The following is an 18,530-nucleotide window of genomic DNA, read 5'->3' on the forward strand; positions in this document are numbered from 1 at the left end:
CGAACTTTCATAGGTAGGCACATGAGCATGCGCACGCCGGACGGCCGGAGCCGGCCATGGCAACTGGGGCAAGGGGTTAGAGCGCCGCGGGCCGCACTGGGCAGGGCACACGCGGAAGGCCTGGAGCCTGGAGGGGCAGCGGCCGCTGCGCCGCAGGCCGCACTGGGCAGGGGCACAGGGTGGGGCCTGGATGCGAGCGCCGAACGCCGGGCGCAGGCGGGGGCGGCGTCCGACGGCCGAGTGGCCAGCGGCGACGTGGGGGGCGGCGTCGCGGTTGCTCTGGTGTTGCTCGGTGGTCGGGTGGGCGCGACGGCGCTCGCGCCGCCAGGCGTTGGGGTCGGGCGGGCCGACGGGGTGGCCGATTGGCGGCTGGAGCTTCGGGATCGAGCGTCAGGCGGGGTGGCGGCTGGAGTCTGGAGCGGTGAGGTCGGACGGGGGACGGCTGGAGCCTGGAGCGTCGGGGGTGTGGGGGTTGGGGTCAGACGGCGGCCGGCGGGGTGGAATTGGGATGGGGGATTGGGGGGTTAGACCTAGGGTTTCAACATGGGCCGGTGATATATTGGGCTCAAGTGTTTAAGTGGGCCAAATTTCGGTTCTTCTGGGGAACCGGGCCCAAGAACCGAAGTTACTGAGAAACTTCGGTTCCTCTGATCATGGAACCGAACAGGAATCGAATTTTTTCGGTTCTGGTTCTCGGTAACTTCGGTTCGATTCTCGGTATGTTTTGCCCACCCCGAGACGAGTGCGGATAGCCTAAACATCCTCTTGCTTTTGCAGGGCCTGTGTTCAAGCAAAGGATTTAACCAAAAACCATCCCGCTAAAAATTTGCTTCATAAGAAAATGATCCCGCCTATAAAGGTTAAAGCATCATCGTTATAGAACTAATCACGGTTTAGCGCTCCCGCCAACCAGAGCACAATCGCTGCACAATCCCGCTAAAACTTTGTGCAAATTTCGGCGCCCAAACCACCAATTCGACCCCCCGCTCGCCAACTCATCGATCCGCGCTACGATCCACGTCAGCGATCCGCGGCATCAACCCAACTCCCAATCTCACCCGTCCATGTCCGGCACATCGAACGGCACAGCCGGCCTCGGCACCCCACCGCTCGCCTTTAAGTATCGGATTCCCCTTCGTCTCACGGCACTCATCTCTCCCAAATCCCCACCCCCAAAATCCCCCAATCCCCCAACCTCTCCGAGTCGAGCGAGCGACCATGTCTGGGCGCGGCAAGGGCGGCAAGGGGCTGGGCAAGGGCGGCGCGAAGCGTCACCGCAAGGTCCTCCGCGACAACATCCAGGGCATCACGAAGCCGGCGATCCGGAGGCTGGCGAGGAGGGGCGGCGTGAAGCGCATCTCCGGGCTCATCTACGAGGAGACCCGCGGCGTGCTCAAGATCTTCCTCGAGAACGTCATCCGCGACGCCGTCACCTACACGGAGCACGCCCGCCGCAAGACAGTCACCGCCATGGACGTCGTCTACGCGCTCAAGCGCCAGGGCCGCACCCTCTACGGATTCGGCGGCTGAGGGGCGCCGCCGCCGCCGCCCGGTGGCCGTGCCAAAAGTCTTGGGTCGCGGTCAAGAAATCGCGGAGGAGGCGAGATTGTTCTGGTCCATATATGCTCTGTTTCGTAGGCTTACCAGTAGTGCTAAATATTGTTGGTTGGCGGTTTGGATCATTCTAGAGCCGCGGTCGAGTAGTACTGTAGTAGTATGTGAAGCTGTATGGCAAAGTTCACCTGCATATGCTATCTGTTCTGAACTTCAGATATATGAATCCGGTGCCTTGCCGTGTTTATGATGTGTATTCGCTTCATACCTCATCAGAACAGCTGGTGAATTCACTTGAAATCTTGAATCGCTTCTAGGGGGTTTGTTTGCTCGGCATTCTCTAGATGCGGATTGATAGGGTTGACTGTCTTTGCCTTGTTGCCTGCTGGGATCTCGCGAATGTTGCGTCTTCTGAAGTTTGGCCATTTGGGTGGTTGTGAATCACGAAACCATCGTAATTGCCATTTTTCTTCAGAGCATCGCCTCCTTTGCATCTTTCTCCGGCAAATCCAATCACGAGGCAAGCAAATCGGCGTGCGTTCCTCGTGCCTTCTCCGGCGGGCGCCTCCATCCGATCTGGCCCAGTGGTGGACCGTACTGGCGCCGATTGGGCGCCTCTTCTCTTCCGAGGGCTTTGCTAGGGTTCCAGCTCGACATCCGGAGCTCCAGGGCGCGGCCGCGCGGGGGGACGGCGACACAGGGCGGAACCGGCGACGAGCCGGCCGTGGTAAACAGGTAATGTTTCCGCTGTCCCTCGCTACAGTATTTTAGTCATTCGCTGATTCGCCTGGAATGAGATCCGCTGCAGTTGAGTGCAGGCTGTGGTGTCTCTGACACATGGGCCCCACACATGCAGGCCCACCTGTTAGTGGCCCAACTGCAGGCTGAACTGCAGCGGATCCCTTTCCGATTCGCCTTCTGTGTGTGCCCTGCTTGCTGGAGCTGTGCGTTCTCCGCCGGTTTGGATCTCTGGCGAGAATAGAATACTAGCGCGCATATTTCACGAGAAGAAAATCTCGCATGCATGCAGTACTAAATAAAATCTATTTACAAAATCTTTTTAGGGATATGTGTAACTTTTCGTGACGAATCTAATGACGGTAATTAATTGATGATTAGCTACAGTGATGCTACGGTACCATCCTTTAATCGCACAATCAAAGACCTCATTAGATTTTTAGGGTCACTAGTGCGGGGTTCTGAAGTTGGTTTTATAAAATGATTTTGTTTGACACCGTAATTAGTGGTCAAAGTTGATACTATTCACTAGCGCTACAAAACCAAACCAAGGTCTCAATGTTGGTTGATTTGGCTGTTCGTTCGCTTGGCGCGGTAGGAGTTTTTTGCTGGGAAAATACGGCGCTACTGGTACTCGGCCCATTCCCATGTCTCAGCCCAGTAGGCCAGCCCATCCCAGAAGCTCTCGTTCGCACTTGGCAGCAACCCGAACGCGTACGCGACCGTCTCCTTCCGAACGAAGGAGACGGTTCGCCTCCTCTCAATTTCCTTCCCCATTGCGTCTCTAAACCTAATCTCCCGCCGCCGAGCGCCCTATGCTCCCGCCGAGGCCCTGTTATTAGCCTCCTACAGTCAAACATCGCTGCTAGTGCTAGGCTACGGTGCTTCAGCCGCTCGTCATCTGACGAGGTACTTGGTGAGGCATACAGGCATACAGCTTGTTGATTGTGCTAGTCTGCTAGATGCATAGCATTGTCTTCGTCTTTACTTGCTGTTTTTACAGTTTGCTAAAATGATCCGCTCTTAGATAAGAATATCAAGGTTCTACAGTAATATCTAAACAAGAGAGGAGTAGAATTTGCCTTTAGAATTACTGACATTTGAATACAACTCAAATCTTGCTTAGTTCGGCTTCGGCATTATCTAGGTAGATTGAATTTGTTTTTGTCCTACGTCTATTTCACTTCTATATTTCGTGTTTGTGTGCTTGGACCGTAGTGTAATTTAACTGCAATTGCTATCCTGTCCTTAGCTTTTCAATAATATGAGAGGGAGCTGTCCATTTTCTATTAAGGATAAAGTTTAGTGCAGGGTCCTAACTAACTATGCAACATCGCCTACGAGTCACTTCTACCATGGTTACATGCATTTATGATTATTGATTAATAACGATAACGACTGAAGGATTTCACTGGCTCCATTGAACATGTCTGCACAGCAACAATCTTATATCCTTGGTGCGGTCTGATACCATAAGTCAGTGTCAGCCTGTATCTTATACTAACATTAGTTAGCTCTGTTACAATTTTTTTTTACCTAATTGTTGTCTTGTTTTGCCAGAATAACTGTTTTCTATTGATGCTATTTTGTTTTGTTAATATAAAGTGACATTGATCTGACAATAGTTTCTCTGGTTGTTAATCCTAAATAAACAGGGCTGGAACTTGGAGCTGCTGGCCATCATTCTTGGTCGTCTTTGACTGGGACTTCCTTGAACTATTTGATGGATAGTATAAACCAAAGTGCACTTTACTATGACCCCCAGAGGGATGTATCAGTTTCAGGAGCTACTCAAAGTGTGACAAACTGCGAGCCTCATGTGGTTCAATCTGCTAACTCTTATATGCCTTGCTCAACATCGGTTCAACATGACTACACTGCTGCCCAATATCCAAACTATTACTATAACTATCTACGAGCAGAAAATGATTCCTCTGTTCTTCAAGGAATAGGTCAACATCCTGGTGCTGCTTACCAGTCTCTAACTTCATTTCAGAACTCAGGATCTTATGTTGGTCCTACAAGTAACACATAATATAATTCTGGTACTCATCAGACTGCACCAGGATATGCCTGGGGTGATGGAAGTTCTGTGAATAATCATGCCCAATCATATCAGAGTTACACCCCAGATAGTAATGTAGCCCAGAGTTCTAGTTCACTACCCGCAAGCTCTGTCTACTATCAACAGCAGTCCAACCAATGGCCTTATTATTATGATCAGCTTGCACAGACTTCTGGTGGTCTTGCAGTTGCTGATAGCAATGCTTCAGTTACAAATGTTGCTACTGTTGGTCCTGATTATGTACATCCCAGCCACCAGCCACCTCCACCAGGCACTACATCATGGATGACTGATGCTGGTAACACTGCTGCACCTCCCGCACAGGTAAAATTTAACATGCCCCTTTGCTTTGCTTTTAATGTTTAGAACAGTGCACAAGGCGTCAACTCTCAAATGTGATTTTAGACAAAGGGCTGTCACCTGATCAGGTGCAACCCCCAGTTTTCTTTTCTGTTGCATATACCTTGTTAGGCCCTGTTTGGCACACTGGAATGTAACCACAAGTCAACAACGCCTTGCTTCATTTTCTTTCAATGGATTTTCCGTATCACAGAATACATGCAATCTACAAATATTCCTGCCATAACCCATGCTGGTATTTGGTTTGTTAAGTGATTGTTGAATTACTATCAGTTTGACGTTGCCTTTTTGCACGCAAAGGCTCCTGAAACTCCATGCAGCTTGTCCCGGCGTATTGTTTTGTATGCTTAGCTTTATTTGACTGCATATGCGCAACCTAACTTAAATTTTGCCACACCAAGGCAATCGTCTATGGCATTCTGTCTGCTGCACACATATTTTGTCCGTCTCAAATCAGTTTCTTCCTCATATGGTCCTTCAAATTTCTTTGCTTGGTTGCTCTTTTCTGCAAGAAGAGAATCTTTCATATATCTTCTTTCGGCTTGCACTTCTAGCACATTTCTAGCTTCCCTAGAAATTAATTGTTCTGTAAAGCTTTACTTAGACGTTCTGCTTTGATTGTTCTTCTGGCTCATTGAAAGATTGCATTTACTGCGATGATGCACCACTTTATCTTGAGTCTGTTAGAAACTTCATCTTTGTCTTTGGCCCATGGAACCGTCATATTTTAGATTCTAAAACATAAAAGGTCCGACCGATTGTAATAGGCTTAGTTGCATTTCATTGAATTTGCTTCTATGACATGACAATGATTTCCCCCCCCCCAAAGGAGGCCATATCTATGGTTGTTATTTATGCTATGACATGTTGGTCATGGTTTTATTCTTGTTTTACCAAACTCTAAGCATCCAATTTTGCCAGGCGGTGGACATTCAAGGATATCAAAACCAGTATGCCCCCAAGGTCCAAGTCACCCCAGTGCTTCAAAACCAGTATATTAACAACACAGCAGGTATCCCAACGCTTCATAACCAGTATGCCACCTCAGCATTCCAGCATAGCTCTGTAAATTATAATCAGCTACCGGTAAGTAACCAAGCTGATCAACAAAAGGCTTGGCATTTACATGGTTCAAGCTCAAATGTTTATTCAGTCAACCATGTTTCTGAAAACTCTCGGGCACCCTTGTCAGGATTCTAGGACATCAAATGGTCACATGGTTAACAAAGTACAGATCCCAATAAATCCTCAAATAGCCCCAGGTCTTCCAATAGGAATGCCCAAAATGGATGAGTCAAATTTAGAAGCTGATTCATCACTGAAACCTGCTTATGTTTGTGTTTCAATGCCTAAGAACGATGTGAAGGCTGCACAAGAAGGTTCTGAAGAAGTAATGCGGGTGACGATAGGTTCCATTTATTTCATTCTTTTTCGCTGATATGACCATACAGCTAAGGTCAATGGTAAGTTCATTTTGCTGTGCACGGGTGATGCTATATGATCATGCATCTAAGCTGAATCCTCACTTGTTAGACACAGAGAATCACTCCACAAAAACCATGTGTTGCAAAATTGAAATGCTACTGGCGAAAACTCTTGAAATTTTGATATTAGAACTGCACACTCCTGGCGCCTAAAGAATTCTGAAAGTTAAGATCTTAAACAAATAAGTTATGTAATGTCAATATGCATAACTTGTACCTTTATATTCATCGTACCTATTGACAATATTTCATGCTGTTCAGGGATCTTTCCCTGTTTCACTGCGTACTTATGTTGAACGGAATCTTGCCCGTTGCAAGGATGATACCCAAAGGACTGCCAGCCGAAGTATCTTAAAAGAGGTTAAATAATTTAATTATATTTTTTCGCTCTAGTTTGCTTTCCATTTACTATATTGTTACTTCGGTTCAGTATGTTTTCTGTTAGCTATTTGCATACAAAAGATCTTGGTCTCTAACAGACTAATAGCACCACATATTGCAATTGATAGAGGCAGTTGACGGGAAAAACACCTCTGATGATAAAAAAAACAGAAGTTTTGCAATCCAAAATCTATAAACATCTATTGGACTGGATATGCCAAGGTATTATAAATGCGGCCATCAGTTCATGAGAAAAAAACTAACTCATTTTTTCATTTTGTTTAGCTGTGAGCATGTGATTAACAATATACGTTTTCCTGTGCAACTATGGAATTTACTGTATAAGGGACAAACATGTGTCTTTACATTTCAACCCTGGAGTTAATTTAAATTATCTATCCCACTGTTTTCCATCCTATTCAATCAACTTTTATTCGGAGTCTGGTAACTTACAACTCCTTTTACTTCTGATAACTTCAGATAATCACAAAGGCTACTGCTGATGGGACCCTTCATACGAAGAACTGGGACATTGAACCACTATTAACTTTGCCAGAAATTACTGCAGGCGCAAATATGACTAGGTGTGCAGGTCTTTCTTCCATATTTTTTCTATTAGGTGCGATTAAATTCTTCTGTATGGTGACTGTAATAACTAGTAAATGATATGCTTGTGCTATGCCCTCTACTAGTAATATTCTTTGGGGATTTTAATGCAGACCAATATGTATAATCTGTATGTTTAAATTCCAAATCCCCAAATCCTTCCTTTTTTAAGCAGATCGCAGGAATATTATTTTATAATTACGTAAATGTTTAGGATCGGTGCTACAAAAGGATGGCGACATTGATGAAGATGTTAGGCATAGAATTTCAGCTGGCTGGTTGAAATGGCGGCAAGCTTCTGGCATCCTTTGTGACAAGAGGGTGCCACAAAAGCTAAAAGGCAAATTCTATAGGACATCAATTCGTCCGGCGATGTTATACGGTGCTGAATGTTGGCCTACAAAAAGGCGACATGTCCAGAAACTGAGTGTAGCAGAGATGCGAATGTTGCGGTGGTTTTGCGGCCACACAAGGAGGGATAGAGTCCGTAACAAAGTTATTCGGGATAGGGTCGGGGTGGCACCAATTGAGGAGAAACTTACCCAGCATCGGCTGAGATGGTTTGGACATGTCCAACGAAGGCCTCCTGAGGCGCCGGTGCGTAATGGGGTTCTTGAGCGGGTCGATAATGTAAAGAGGGGTAGAGGTAGACCTAAACTGACGTGGGATGAGTCGGTTAAGAGAGACCTTAAAGATTGGAATATTTCTAAAGAGATAGCTTTGGATAGGAACGCTTGGAGAGTAGCTATCAATGTGCCTGAACCTTGAACTTTTTTCTTTCGGGTTTCATCTCTAGCCTACCCCAACTTGCTTGGGAAAAAAGGCTATGTTGTTGTTGTTGTTGTTGTTGTAAATGTTTAGAGCCTTTCCTTTGTTCATTATGCATGGACCTAGCTTGTGGTGGTTTTAGGCGGAACCACAAGCTCTCCGAAACAGAACATATTTCAGTTAGCTAACCTTTGTTTTCTTTTTGGTTCTTTGGCAGTACTGGGACGGATTCAAGTCCTTTTTCTTTTTCATCATCAAGGAGGAGTCCTAGTAGGCGTACAAAAAGTAGGTGGGAGCCTGTTGCTGACGAAAATGTTACTAACAATGTGGAAGTTTGTAAAGAATCTGCAAAGAGTAATATCTGCAGTAGTTTGGAACCAACCCAAAGAACGGTAAACCTTTGGGCTGGCTTCATATTACTTTCATGGTTATATCCCTACGATTGTTTTTGGAAATTACAGCTTTGAATATAGTTATCTCCCTGCGCTTATTTTGATGCCTGAATTCTTTTCTGGGGAATAAATTGCAGAGTAACAGTTGGCATCTGAAGAAGTTTGTCCAATCCCGGCAAGTTCCTTTTAGTCAATGCAGTCAGAGTACAACTAAAAAGCAACGAACTGGTGGTGCAAGTCTAACTGAAAATGGAAATGCCTCAAGTGACAGTAGTAAGGAGCAGGATATAATGAAATATTACCCCAGTTCAATCGCACTAGCAAATTCACCTGAGGAAAAGAAACGACGGGAGCATAGATCTAAGCGTTTTGAACGGAGTCAAGATGTGCCATCAAAATCTGGGAGTTCTCTACCAGATAAGGATGCCACAACCAACATATATAAAAGGAGAGCTGTGTCACTGCTTCTTAATAGAAATAATGTGGACGATGCTGGCTTCGCAGTGGAGGATTTGGATTGGGATGCTCTGACAATCAAGGGAACGTGCCAAAAAATTGAGAAACAGTACCTACGCCTTACAAGAGCGCCTGACCCTGCCGAAGTGAGGATGCTTTGTTAATTGTCCTGTAAACTCTAGGCAGGAAACACACGTTACAAGAAATAACTGCTCCAGCTGTTAAGTAATTCGTAGTGCTGTTCTCCTCCTTAAGTTATTTATTACTCATTGTGCAGGTACGGCCAGAAGATATCCTAGAGAAGGCTCTTCATATGGTTGAAACATCAGAAGAGAATTATCTTTACAAATGTGATCAACTAAAGTCTATTCGACAAGACCTTACTGTTCAGAGGATTCAGAACGAGTTGACTGTCAAGGTAAGTCCTCCATAGCATTGTTTGTGGTATACTGCATTGTAGTGTTTAATAATGAGATGCTTATTATATCGAGTATGGGTCTACCTTAGTATTTTCCTTGAAAAAAAAGGATTTGTTGCATTGTTTATTTATCTATTCCATTCTTTTGAATATTTTATCCACAAAAAGAATATTAAGTTAATATTGGATATTGGATCTTGTCCTCCATTTTACTTTTCTTGACGACACCATTTGAGCCTGTATATTTGTTTCCTTTATAACTTTTTACTTCTTGTTTCAGGTTTATGAAAGCCATGCACGTTTAGCTATTCAATCTGGAGATTTACCTGAATATAATCAGGTTTTGCCTTTCTTGTTCTGATTTATTTTATTGATTGATAAGTAAAAAGACCATGTTTCATGCCGAAGGGAAAGAAAATAAGGACGTTGATGATTACGGTGATGCTTGTCTACTAGTCTTGCTAGAGCCCATTATGTTACAAAAACATAATGGTGGCATGGTGCATACACTAAACAAAATCTCTATGCTATATTGTGTAACATGCGGAATGCTTGGATGCCATAGTTGGCGTGTAGACGTGGTAAAATAGTCTTACGCTGTAAGTTTAAAGTGTGATCTAGCATGTGTCATATGGGCAGGAAGGTGGTTGGAGGACTGCTGAGGCAGTGTGTACTAGGAACTTAGGAGTCATGGTTATTTCTTAAATATACTGGAAGTAAAAAAATAGTATGATACTGAGATGCTACTTATAAATATTAAATGCTGGACTGATAATGCAAACTGGGAAAAACATCAATAAATTCAGATGCACATTATATTTTGTAACACAATGGGAAAATTACATGCCTTATACAAAGAACCAGAGGGAGTACTTGCTACTACAAGCAACTGCATACTAAGATACTAAGACGCTATTGTTGATTTTTAAAATTCAAACTGATGACAGTGATTTTGGGTGGCAGCTGGCCATGTAAAGTTATCTCAGTCAAGACATGGTCGAATTCAAAGTCTGTATTTAAATTATAACTGAAATCCTGGTTGTTTGACTTGTTGAGGTATCACTTAGCTGTGTCTAAATAAATAAGAAAATAATAGCTAACTACTTTCTTGACAACTTTTGCAGTGCCAATCTCAGCTAAAGAGGTTATATGGAGGACTCAAAGGCTGTAACCTTGAATTCTCCGCTTACAACTTGCTATGTGTCATGCTGCACTCTAATAGCAAAAGAGATTTGCTTTCATCGATGGCAAGGTATCTCTCTTGCATAGTACAATCATGAAGGTTGCAATAGCAGTGGCAGAGCCATGTAACTCTTGTATCCCTTCCCTGAAATCTTGGCTCTTCCACTGCAGAATAGGACGATGTATGATTTTGTTAATTTTATTATTACCTGAGCCCTTGATGCATCTCTTGCTCTCAGCTTGCCAAAGGAAGCCAAGAAAGACGCAACTGTCAAGCATGCCCTTGAAGTTCTTTCTGCTGTCTTTTCTGGCAATTATATTCTGTTTTTCAAATTATACAAGGTGGCACCCAACTTAAACTCATGTCTTATGGGTAAAGATGATCTCTCTCAGGTGCATACATATCTGTTGTCTTCTTCAGACTTCAGCTCTCTCTCTTTCAATCACACATACATTAATATGTATTCTGTTGTGCTCTTGGATTACAGACCTCTATGCGGAACGAATGCGCTTTGAGGCTATAAAATGCATGTCGAAATCATATTGCCCAACTGTACCAATCAGATATGCTGCACAGGTTTTGGGATTTTTGGGAATCGATGAAGTTTATGAGACTAATGGGGCTGGACTGGAAGAATTCAAGAAATTGTTAAAAGCACATGGTGCTGTTCTTTCAGTAGATAATGATGGAGAAGTGCAGATTGACACAAAGGTAAACCTTGGACCAAGCTCGGGCACCACACTGTGTTTGTGACCTAGTGATATTTGAAACAGCACACTGCTTTTGTACTACTTTTAATAGGTTTCTTCTACTTCTTTGTACATGCCGGAACCTGAGAACGCTGTTTCTCATGGTGATGCATCTCTTGCTGTTGATGATTTTTTGGCACGAGCATCATAAGACATCCTGGTGAGCACCACTTCCTGCCCTCTTCTTTTGCACTGGTCTTTGGAGGTGCTGCACAAATGCATGTCGCCAAGACCAGTAGAGTTACCTTTTGCTAGATGAAAGAAAATTACTATCACACGAAACAAATAGGTGTCCAGGACAGAATACATGCAAGTAGGTGACTTTCTCGTAGTCTCACTCTCACATTGTGTTCTGACGCTGTTAATATGGCTGGCTATTCGTGTTAGTCTGCATCCATATCCATATGATCGTTTAACTGAGATTGATGGCATGCTCAGAGTTATGTTGGGTGGAATTGTGCCAGTCAGATAACTTTACCATCCAGACCTCAAGTGTACATGTTGAAAAATGTTTTCGAATCAGTTCAGTGTATTATACATTTCTGTACACATCCTGATGATTCTAACATCTCTAATTCTTCACAGATTACAGAAAATAAGTTAATAGGAACTTGAAAAGGCTGATATTATTGTCCTCAAATTTGTTCATTTTTCTCTGTAAAAGAAAAAGGATGATCTGGGTTTCTTAATACTAGCTAGACTCAGTAGTGTCATCTGTGAAGCTTTTGGCGTTAGCTTATAGTTCACCACCATAAATAGCGTCAGTAGTGAATCCTCGTGACTGCTAATTGGCAGCTATGCGGTACTACTTTATTTTTTTTGTCATTTCTGAGATTGTTGATCGATTTTAGTTTACAAGTTTATTATGGTCATTAGTAAATGGTCCATCTGTATATGTATGCTGTTTTGGACAAGCTGTAGTAAAAATTTCAAGCTTAATACAAGCAGAAGTGAACAAGTAAACCCAATAAATTTGGTGCGAAGGGTCTTTTCATTTGTGTTATATTCTCAGAGTTTCAGCAGAATGAAGTGTACAGAACGTTTTCGCGACTTGCATATCGTGCCATGTCGAGAACGAGATACATTTATGCAAGAGGGGGTGATAGTTATCGCCCAGTGTCACTTGCTAAATTTTTCGTCTTGTTACTACATGCTAAGCATAGATGGAATTTTCAAGATACACACCACAACGGATGTTGTTGTTTTTAAGAATTTGTTGCGATTTGTCAGATGTTTTTCTAGTAACTTCCCTACGATACTGACATCACAGGACAGTGTCCTTGGTTGATGAAAAGTGCCGAACATTATTCTCAGATGCACTAGCACAGCGTTGATATGGATGGAAAGTGTCAGGAACATTATTTTCAGGTGGCCTAGCACAACCTCGATCTGTATCGATGTGCCTACCATCAACTTCTACATCAATTATGAAACCAAGAGAAGCTCTGTTAACATATACAAATCTCTAATCTAAAGTTGAGGGCAAACCATGAGCTACGAAAATGCCGCTTCAGTGCCTTTCACTACCTTTGATCCTACCACAAAAGTACCAAAATGCACGGAAGTCTTCAAGCGGTCTAAAAAAATCGGAGAATACACCTCAGCTCCTTCCCTTTTTGTTGGCGAACTTCAGGCCCTTCTCGAGAAGATCCATATCTTACCGCCGATGGATGCCCCCATTCTCGCTTGTTCCGTTGCGCTGAAGCGTGACGGCGCTCCCTCGGCTTATCCAGATGGCATGTGTAATAGCTACCCAAACCCAAATGCAGCGACGCCGCGAACCGGCTCGTGCTGGCGCGAACGGTTCCACGCACTGCCGCACTGGGCACCTGCAATGAAGCGGTAGGGGACGGGCTGCACGGCCATGGCACGCCACGGCCGGCCACAGGCCCTTGTGCAGTTGTGCTTGGCCCGCAGCGTCTTGTCGGTTCCCCACTCCCGCCGCCGCGCGGGGGGTTACCATGCCATTGCCAGCTCCGGGAAGCAGTGCCCTGCGGGCGGGGCGGCTGGGCGGGCTGGCAGCCTGGCAGATGCCCACACCACACCACACCACACCAGTGGAGTGCCCAGGCGGGACGGGACGGGACGGGGCGGGGCGGCAGGTGCGGGCGGGCGAATGAGCGGCGCGCGCGAGGGGCCGGCGCGTACGGCGAGCGCCGGGCGCGGGGCAGGTGGTCGCGGCCGTGGTTCCGCGCCGCGCGTGGCACTGGGGCTCAGTGATGGCGGCGTCGCGTGATGCCTCTGGTTCAAGGCTTCCAACGGCTGCGGCGCGGCAGGTGGGGGTGCGAAAAGGCACCGCCGCCCTGCGCCCGCGGCAACGCAGCGGAGGGGGAGGGCGTGGAGGGCCGCAGCGGCCTAGGCAGCGGGAATTAAACCTGCCAGCGTGGCACGGGCCTGTGCGCTCTGCGCCTCTGCCTCTCCTTCTCTCCGGGGACGCGACGCGATTGCTGTCGCGAGCCGACGTCGGCCGGGCCGCGTGAGAATTTATGGGGTGCCCCCCCCCCCCCCCCCCCCCCCCCCCCCCGGGCTCACTGACGTCTGAGGTTCCGGCGTTCGTTGCGGCAGGAGAAGGTGCGAGATGAGCCGCGGTTACATGTTGCTTTCAGCTCTCCTATCCTGAAATGGGGAAGGCATTTTTGTAGAGGCTTTACCAATTACCGTAACCTTGCTTCTTGCATACCCATGTGGGTGTTGAGTTTTCGTGTCAGTGATGATGTATTGGCAGCGAAGCCTGTGAATTTATACCAGTACGGGACGTGGCAGCCCTTAGTCCTTGGAAGTTCATTGTGCGCGGTGAAGTAGAGAGCATTTGCAAAAAAAGGGTATAAAGCATCCAATTCACACCGTTGTCAAACAAAGTAAGTTGTCGGCTAAGTACAGGAGATAGATCATAGATGTGTGGGGTAACTACTCAAACGGATGTACAATTTGGTCTAAGGCCTTGTTGGATTTTTTAAGTTGCTATCACATCGAATATCGAATGTTTAGATGCCAACTTAATATAAAATTAATTGCATAAGTTGCAATTATGGCTCTAGACGAATCTATTAAGTATAATTAATGCATGATTAGCAGATGATTACTGTAGCAATTAGTGGTCAAATTATAGAGTAATTAGGCTTCGTGATTAAGTCACGACTTATGAAATTAGTTTTGTAATAAGTCTATATTTAGTACTTCTAATTAGTGTGTAAACATGTGATGTGACCGGATTTATGATTTAAACTGAAAAAATCAAAATGAGCCCAAATAGTATCTAAGCCAAATGCGCTAACCTCTTAGCCAAATTGCTTTACGATCACGGCACACGGCGCGGCCCCATGCACCCCACCTACTGTCGCGCTAGCTAGATTTTTTTTTCACTAGCACCCTCTTTGGGAAATTTGCCCACCAACTCGTACCGTGCATCCTATGACCTCCGAGCGTTGAACTGCGGTCAACGGAGATCGAACCTAAAGTTAGATTCAGTTCCTCTCGGTTTTCCTATCAGCACGCCGCTCCAGAACGTCGCCGGTGACCACGGCTTACGCAGCACGCATGTTACGCTGAACAAACCAAGAAGATCTGGACGAGCTAACCGTACCGCGCAGCCTGCCAAAGAATAATACAGAATTAAAAAACACACCAGCGTACCCGTACCGGCCATTTCAATCCGTGCTCGAAATAGCGACGTGTCGGGTACACGCACCTCGAGAAAGCATAAAACGAAGGATCCGATCCCCGCCGGCTCGTAATGAAAGAGGCACACGAGCCAAGTTGCCGTTTCCTTCCTAAACCCCTCGTTTTCTCGTCTCATCACCCACCCGACCTAAACCGCACCGATACGACGTGGATTTCAGCTAACCCACCCTCCGAACTCTCCCCCTCCCCCCCAGCGCGCTGACCGCGCGCGCCCCCCGCCCGGCGACAGCAGCACACCACCACCCCGCGCGCGCGTTGGTCACCACCCCGCCTCCAACACCAGCAGCCCCGGCCGGCGGCCGCCCCTCTCCCCTCGCGGTCGCCTCCCCTCCCCACCACCTCATCAGCCCGCGCGTCCGTACGCTGACGCCGCCCCGCGCCACCAGCCCTTTAAAACTTGAGCTCCACGCCTCGCCGGGTCGTAACCATCCCTCGGAGGAGCGCCACCGCCGCGCAGACCCCACACCCCACCGGCTTCTCGCTCCTCGTCCTCTAATCCTCTCCCGGAAAGCCATCACACTCCTCCTAGCTCCTTACTTAAACCCCGGCTTCGCTTTTGCGCCAGTGGGCAGAGAAAGTGCAGTGCAGCCAGCACGCACGTACGATCGAGGCTGCTGCTTGCATCGCATGCGATGGCGCACGCCGTGCACGACCGCCTCCCGTTTCTCGCCTCGCCGCCGGCGCCCCCGCCTCCAGCGAGGGAGAGGGGCAGGAACCCGTCCCTCGCCGAGATGCTCCGCCTCGTCGGCGCCGCCACCGTCGACCCGGTGGCTGCCGCGGACGACGACGGAGCCGCGTCCGTGTTCTCGCCCCCGCTGCCGCTGCCAGCCACGCTGGCGGGAGGCGGCGGCGGCGGCGGCGGCGATGGCGAGTGCGCGCCCATCGCCATCGGGCGGAGCGTCCAGTTCCGCCTCGCGTTCACCGGCCTGACCTACAGCGTCCGCGCCAAGCAGCAGCGCGGCGGGCGCGCCGGCATGCTGCCCCTGCAGCGCCGCGTCACAGCGGCGGCGCCCGACGCGCACGCGCCGCGCATGAGGGCGCTGCTGGACGGCATCTCCGGGGAGGCGAGGGAGGGCGAGATCCTGGCCGTCATGGGCGCCAGCGGCTCCGGCAAGTCCACGCTCATCGACGCGCTCGCCAACCGCATCTCCCGCGACGCGCTCAAGGGCGCCGTCACGCTCAACGGCGAGCCCCTCACGGGGAACATCCTCAAGTCCATCTCCGCCTACGTCATGCAGGACGACCTGCTGTTCCCCATGCTCACCGTCGCCGAGACGCTCTCCTTCGCCGCCGAGTTCCGCCTCCCGCGGGCGCTGTCGCCGGCCAAGAAGCGCGCGCGCGTGCAAGCGCTCATCGACCAGCTCGGGCTCCGCGCGGCGGCCAACACCATCATCGGCGACGAGGGCCACCGCGGTGTGTCCGGGGGCGAGCGCCGCAGGGTCTCCATCGGCACCGACATCATCCACGACCCGATCCTCCTCTTCCTCGACGAGCCCACGTCGGGGCTCGACTCCACCTCGGCGTTCATGGTGGTGAAGGTGCTGCGCCGCATCGCCGAGAGCGGCAGCATTGTCATCACGTCCATCCACCAGCCGAGCCAGCGCATCCTCGGCCTCCTCGACCGCCTCATCCTCCTCTCCGGCGGCCGCACCGTCTTCAGCGGGACGCCTTCCGCCCTCCCGTCCTACTTCGCCGAGTTCGGCTTCCCGGTCCCCGACGACGAGAACCGCGCCGAGTTCGCGCTCGACCTGATCCGCGAGTTCGAGTCGTCGCCGACGGGGACCAAGCCGCTCGTCGACTTCCACCGCGCGTGGCAGCGCATGCACGCGCCGAGCCCCGGCTCGGCGGCGGACGCCGATCATCAGTCGCTGGTGCCCACGACGATGTCGCTCAAGGAGGCCATCAGCGCGAGCATTTCGCGTGGGAAGCTGGTGTCGGGCGCCGACGTGGCCGGAGAGGCGGCGTCGATGCACACGTACGCGAACCCGTTCTGGGTGGAGATGAAGGTGCTGACGAGGCGGTCGGCGATCAACACGCGGCGCATGCCGGAGCTGTTCCTGATCCGTCTTGGCGCCGTGGTGGTCACCGGCGCGATCCTGGCCACGGTCTTCTTCCGGCTGGACCAGTCCCCCAAGGGCGCGCAGGAACGGCTGGGCTTCTTCGCCTTCGCCATGTCCACCATGTTCTACACCTGCGCCGACGCGCTGCCGGTGTTCCTCCAGGAGCGCTACGTCTTCCTCCGGGAGACGGCGTACGGCGCGTACCGGCGTGCCTCCTACGTGCTCTCCAACGCCATCGTCTCCTTCCCGCCGCTGGTGGTCCTGTCCCTCTCCTTCGCCTTCACCACCTTCTTCGCCGTGGGGCTCGCCGGCGGCGTGCCCGGGTTCGCCTTCTACGCGCTGGCCATCCTGGCGTCCTTCTGGGCCGGGAGCGGGTTCGTGACGTTCCTCTCCGGCGTGATCCCGCACGTGATGATCGGGTACACCGTGGTGGTGGCCATCCTCGCCTACTTCCTGCTCTTCAGCGGCTTCTTCATCAACCGCGACCGGATCCCGGGCTACTGGATCTGGTTCCACTACCTGTCGCTGGTCAAGTACCCCTTCGAGGGGGTGCTGCAGAACGAGTTCGGGCGCGGCGGCGAGTGCTTCGTGCGGGGCGCGCAGATCTTCGACAACTCGCCGCTGGCCGCGCTGCCGGACGCCGTCAAGGCCCGGGTGCTCGCGTCCATCAGCTCCGCGCTCGGGGTGGGGATCGGCGCCGACACGTGCCTCGTCACTGGCCGCGGCGTGCTGCAGCAGGCGGCGGTGACGCAGCTCGGCAAGTGGGAGTGCCTGCTCATCACGGTGGCCTGGGGGTTCCTCTTCCGGATCTTCTTCTACTTCAGCCTCGTGCTCGGCAGCAAGAACAAGCGGAGGTGATGCCGTGATGGTGATCGCGCCCGCCGCCATGGAAATATGGAATCATCACGCGCGTACATGTATGTACATTTCAAAGCAATGCAGTCAATCGTCCAAGCTCGCCATGGAACACAGCAAGCAAGCGTGCAAAAGGGAAGTGAAGGAAGAAGACGTAGTCAAAATGTCAAATAGGTGGTGATTGTTCATGATTTTTTTTCGCCTTCTTCTTTCTCCAGTGTTTTGTAGCTAAATAAGTGGTTTTATTACGGGTATACACATGCTTGGACGATCCACTGTCTTTTCGTTCATTTTTTTGTTCTTTTTTCTGTGTGCCAAAATCCTCCCAATGATTAGAAAAGTTAACTACCATTTTGTAACCTTGTTCATTTCGTCAATTTTCATTCTCAGAAGAGGCAAAAATGTCGTGAACTCTGTTGCAACGGTGCCGATAGTCCTTGCGGCCACAAGTAGCTTAGTTGTGAAAAAAAAACTGCGCCCGTTGTTCGCTAGCTCCCTTACCTTTATCAGGTGAATTGTGCTCTGCAAGTACATTCTCGGTGGCCCAACAAGAATAGAAGGCAGTTTCCTTCTTTCTCATGCACACCGGCATGAAGAAAAAGAACGCACAAGCCTTTGTCCAAACTTTGGAAAGAACAACGCACAGCTTTGCGATCTTCTCATCGTCTGCCTTTGGTGCTCGTCTTGTGATCCATCATTAAACACGCATGGCGTTTTCTACTGCAGTCCTGTGGCACACATCACATGGACATAGTAGACGGAGTTATAGACAGGAACCCG

General features: G+C 49.2%; 3 protein-coding genes across 9 annotated transcripts; all 3 read left to right on the top strand.

Annotated features, from left to right (window-relative positions):
* Positions 1-1,148: 1,148 nt before the first annotated feature.
* On the top strand, positions 1,149-1,804 carry LOC120708578 (histone H4). Its single transcript, XM_039993907.1, has one exon. The coding sequence runs from the start codon at positions 1,219-1,221 to the stop codon at positions 1,528-1,530; it is 312 nt and encodes a 103-aa protein (XP_039849841.1). The 5' UTR covers positions 1,149-1,218; the 3' UTR covers positions 1,531-1,804.
* Positions 1,805-1,953: 149 nt separating this feature from the next.
* Positions 1,954-12,157, top strand: LOC120708576 (SAC3 family protein A-like). 7 transcript variants are annotated; one of them, XM_039993905.1, is made up of 14 exons: positions 2,974-3,201; positions 3,948-4,681; positions 5,639-5,803; positions 5,910-6,180; positions 6,463-6,561; positions 7,063-7,166; positions 8,174-8,348; positions 8,486-8,950; positions 9,082-9,222; positions 9,503-9,562; positions 10,347-10,474; positions 10,644-10,777; positions 10,893-11,116; positions 11,207-12,157. In XM_039993905.1, exons 4-14 carry the CDS (start codon positions 6,157-6,159, stop codon positions 11,303-11,305), a joined length of 1,653 nt encoding a protein of 550 aa, XP_039849839.1. In that variant the 5' UTR covers positions 2,974-3,201; positions 3,948-4,681; positions 5,639-5,803; positions 5,910-6,156; the 3' UTR covers positions 11,306-12,157. The 7 variants fall into 7 exon arrangements, with proteins under 7 accessions (XP_039849836.1, XP_039849838.1, XP_039849839.1 ...); XM_039993903.1 differs by lacking the exon at positions 5,910-6,180 and having other exon boundaries at positions 3,948-4,256; positions 4,349-4,681; positions 5,639-5,729; XM_039993902.1 differs by lacking the exons at positions 2,974-3,201; positions 5,910-6,180 and adding an exon at positions 1,954-2,289 and having other exon boundaries at positions 5,639-5,729.
* Positions 12,158-15,162: 3,005 nt separating this feature from the next.
* LOC120708579 (ABC transporter G family member 6-like) lies at positions 15,163-18,109 on the top strand. Its single transcript, XM_039993909.1, has one exon. It carries the CDS (start codon positions 15,468-15,470, stop codon positions 17,751-17,753), a length of 2,286 nt encoding a protein of 761 aa, XP_039849843.1. The 5' UTR covers positions 15,163-15,467; the 3' UTR covers positions 17,754-18,109.
* The last annotated feature ends 421 nt before the right edge of the window (positions 18,110-18,530 follow it).

Source organism: Panicum virgatum, chromosome 5K (assembly GCF_016808335.1).
Source record: "Panicum virgatum strain AP13 chromosome 5K, P.virgatum_v5, whole genome shotgun sequence".
NCBI lineage: Eukaryota > Viridiplantae > Streptophyta > Magnoliopsida > Poales > Poaceae > Panicum > Panicum virgatum.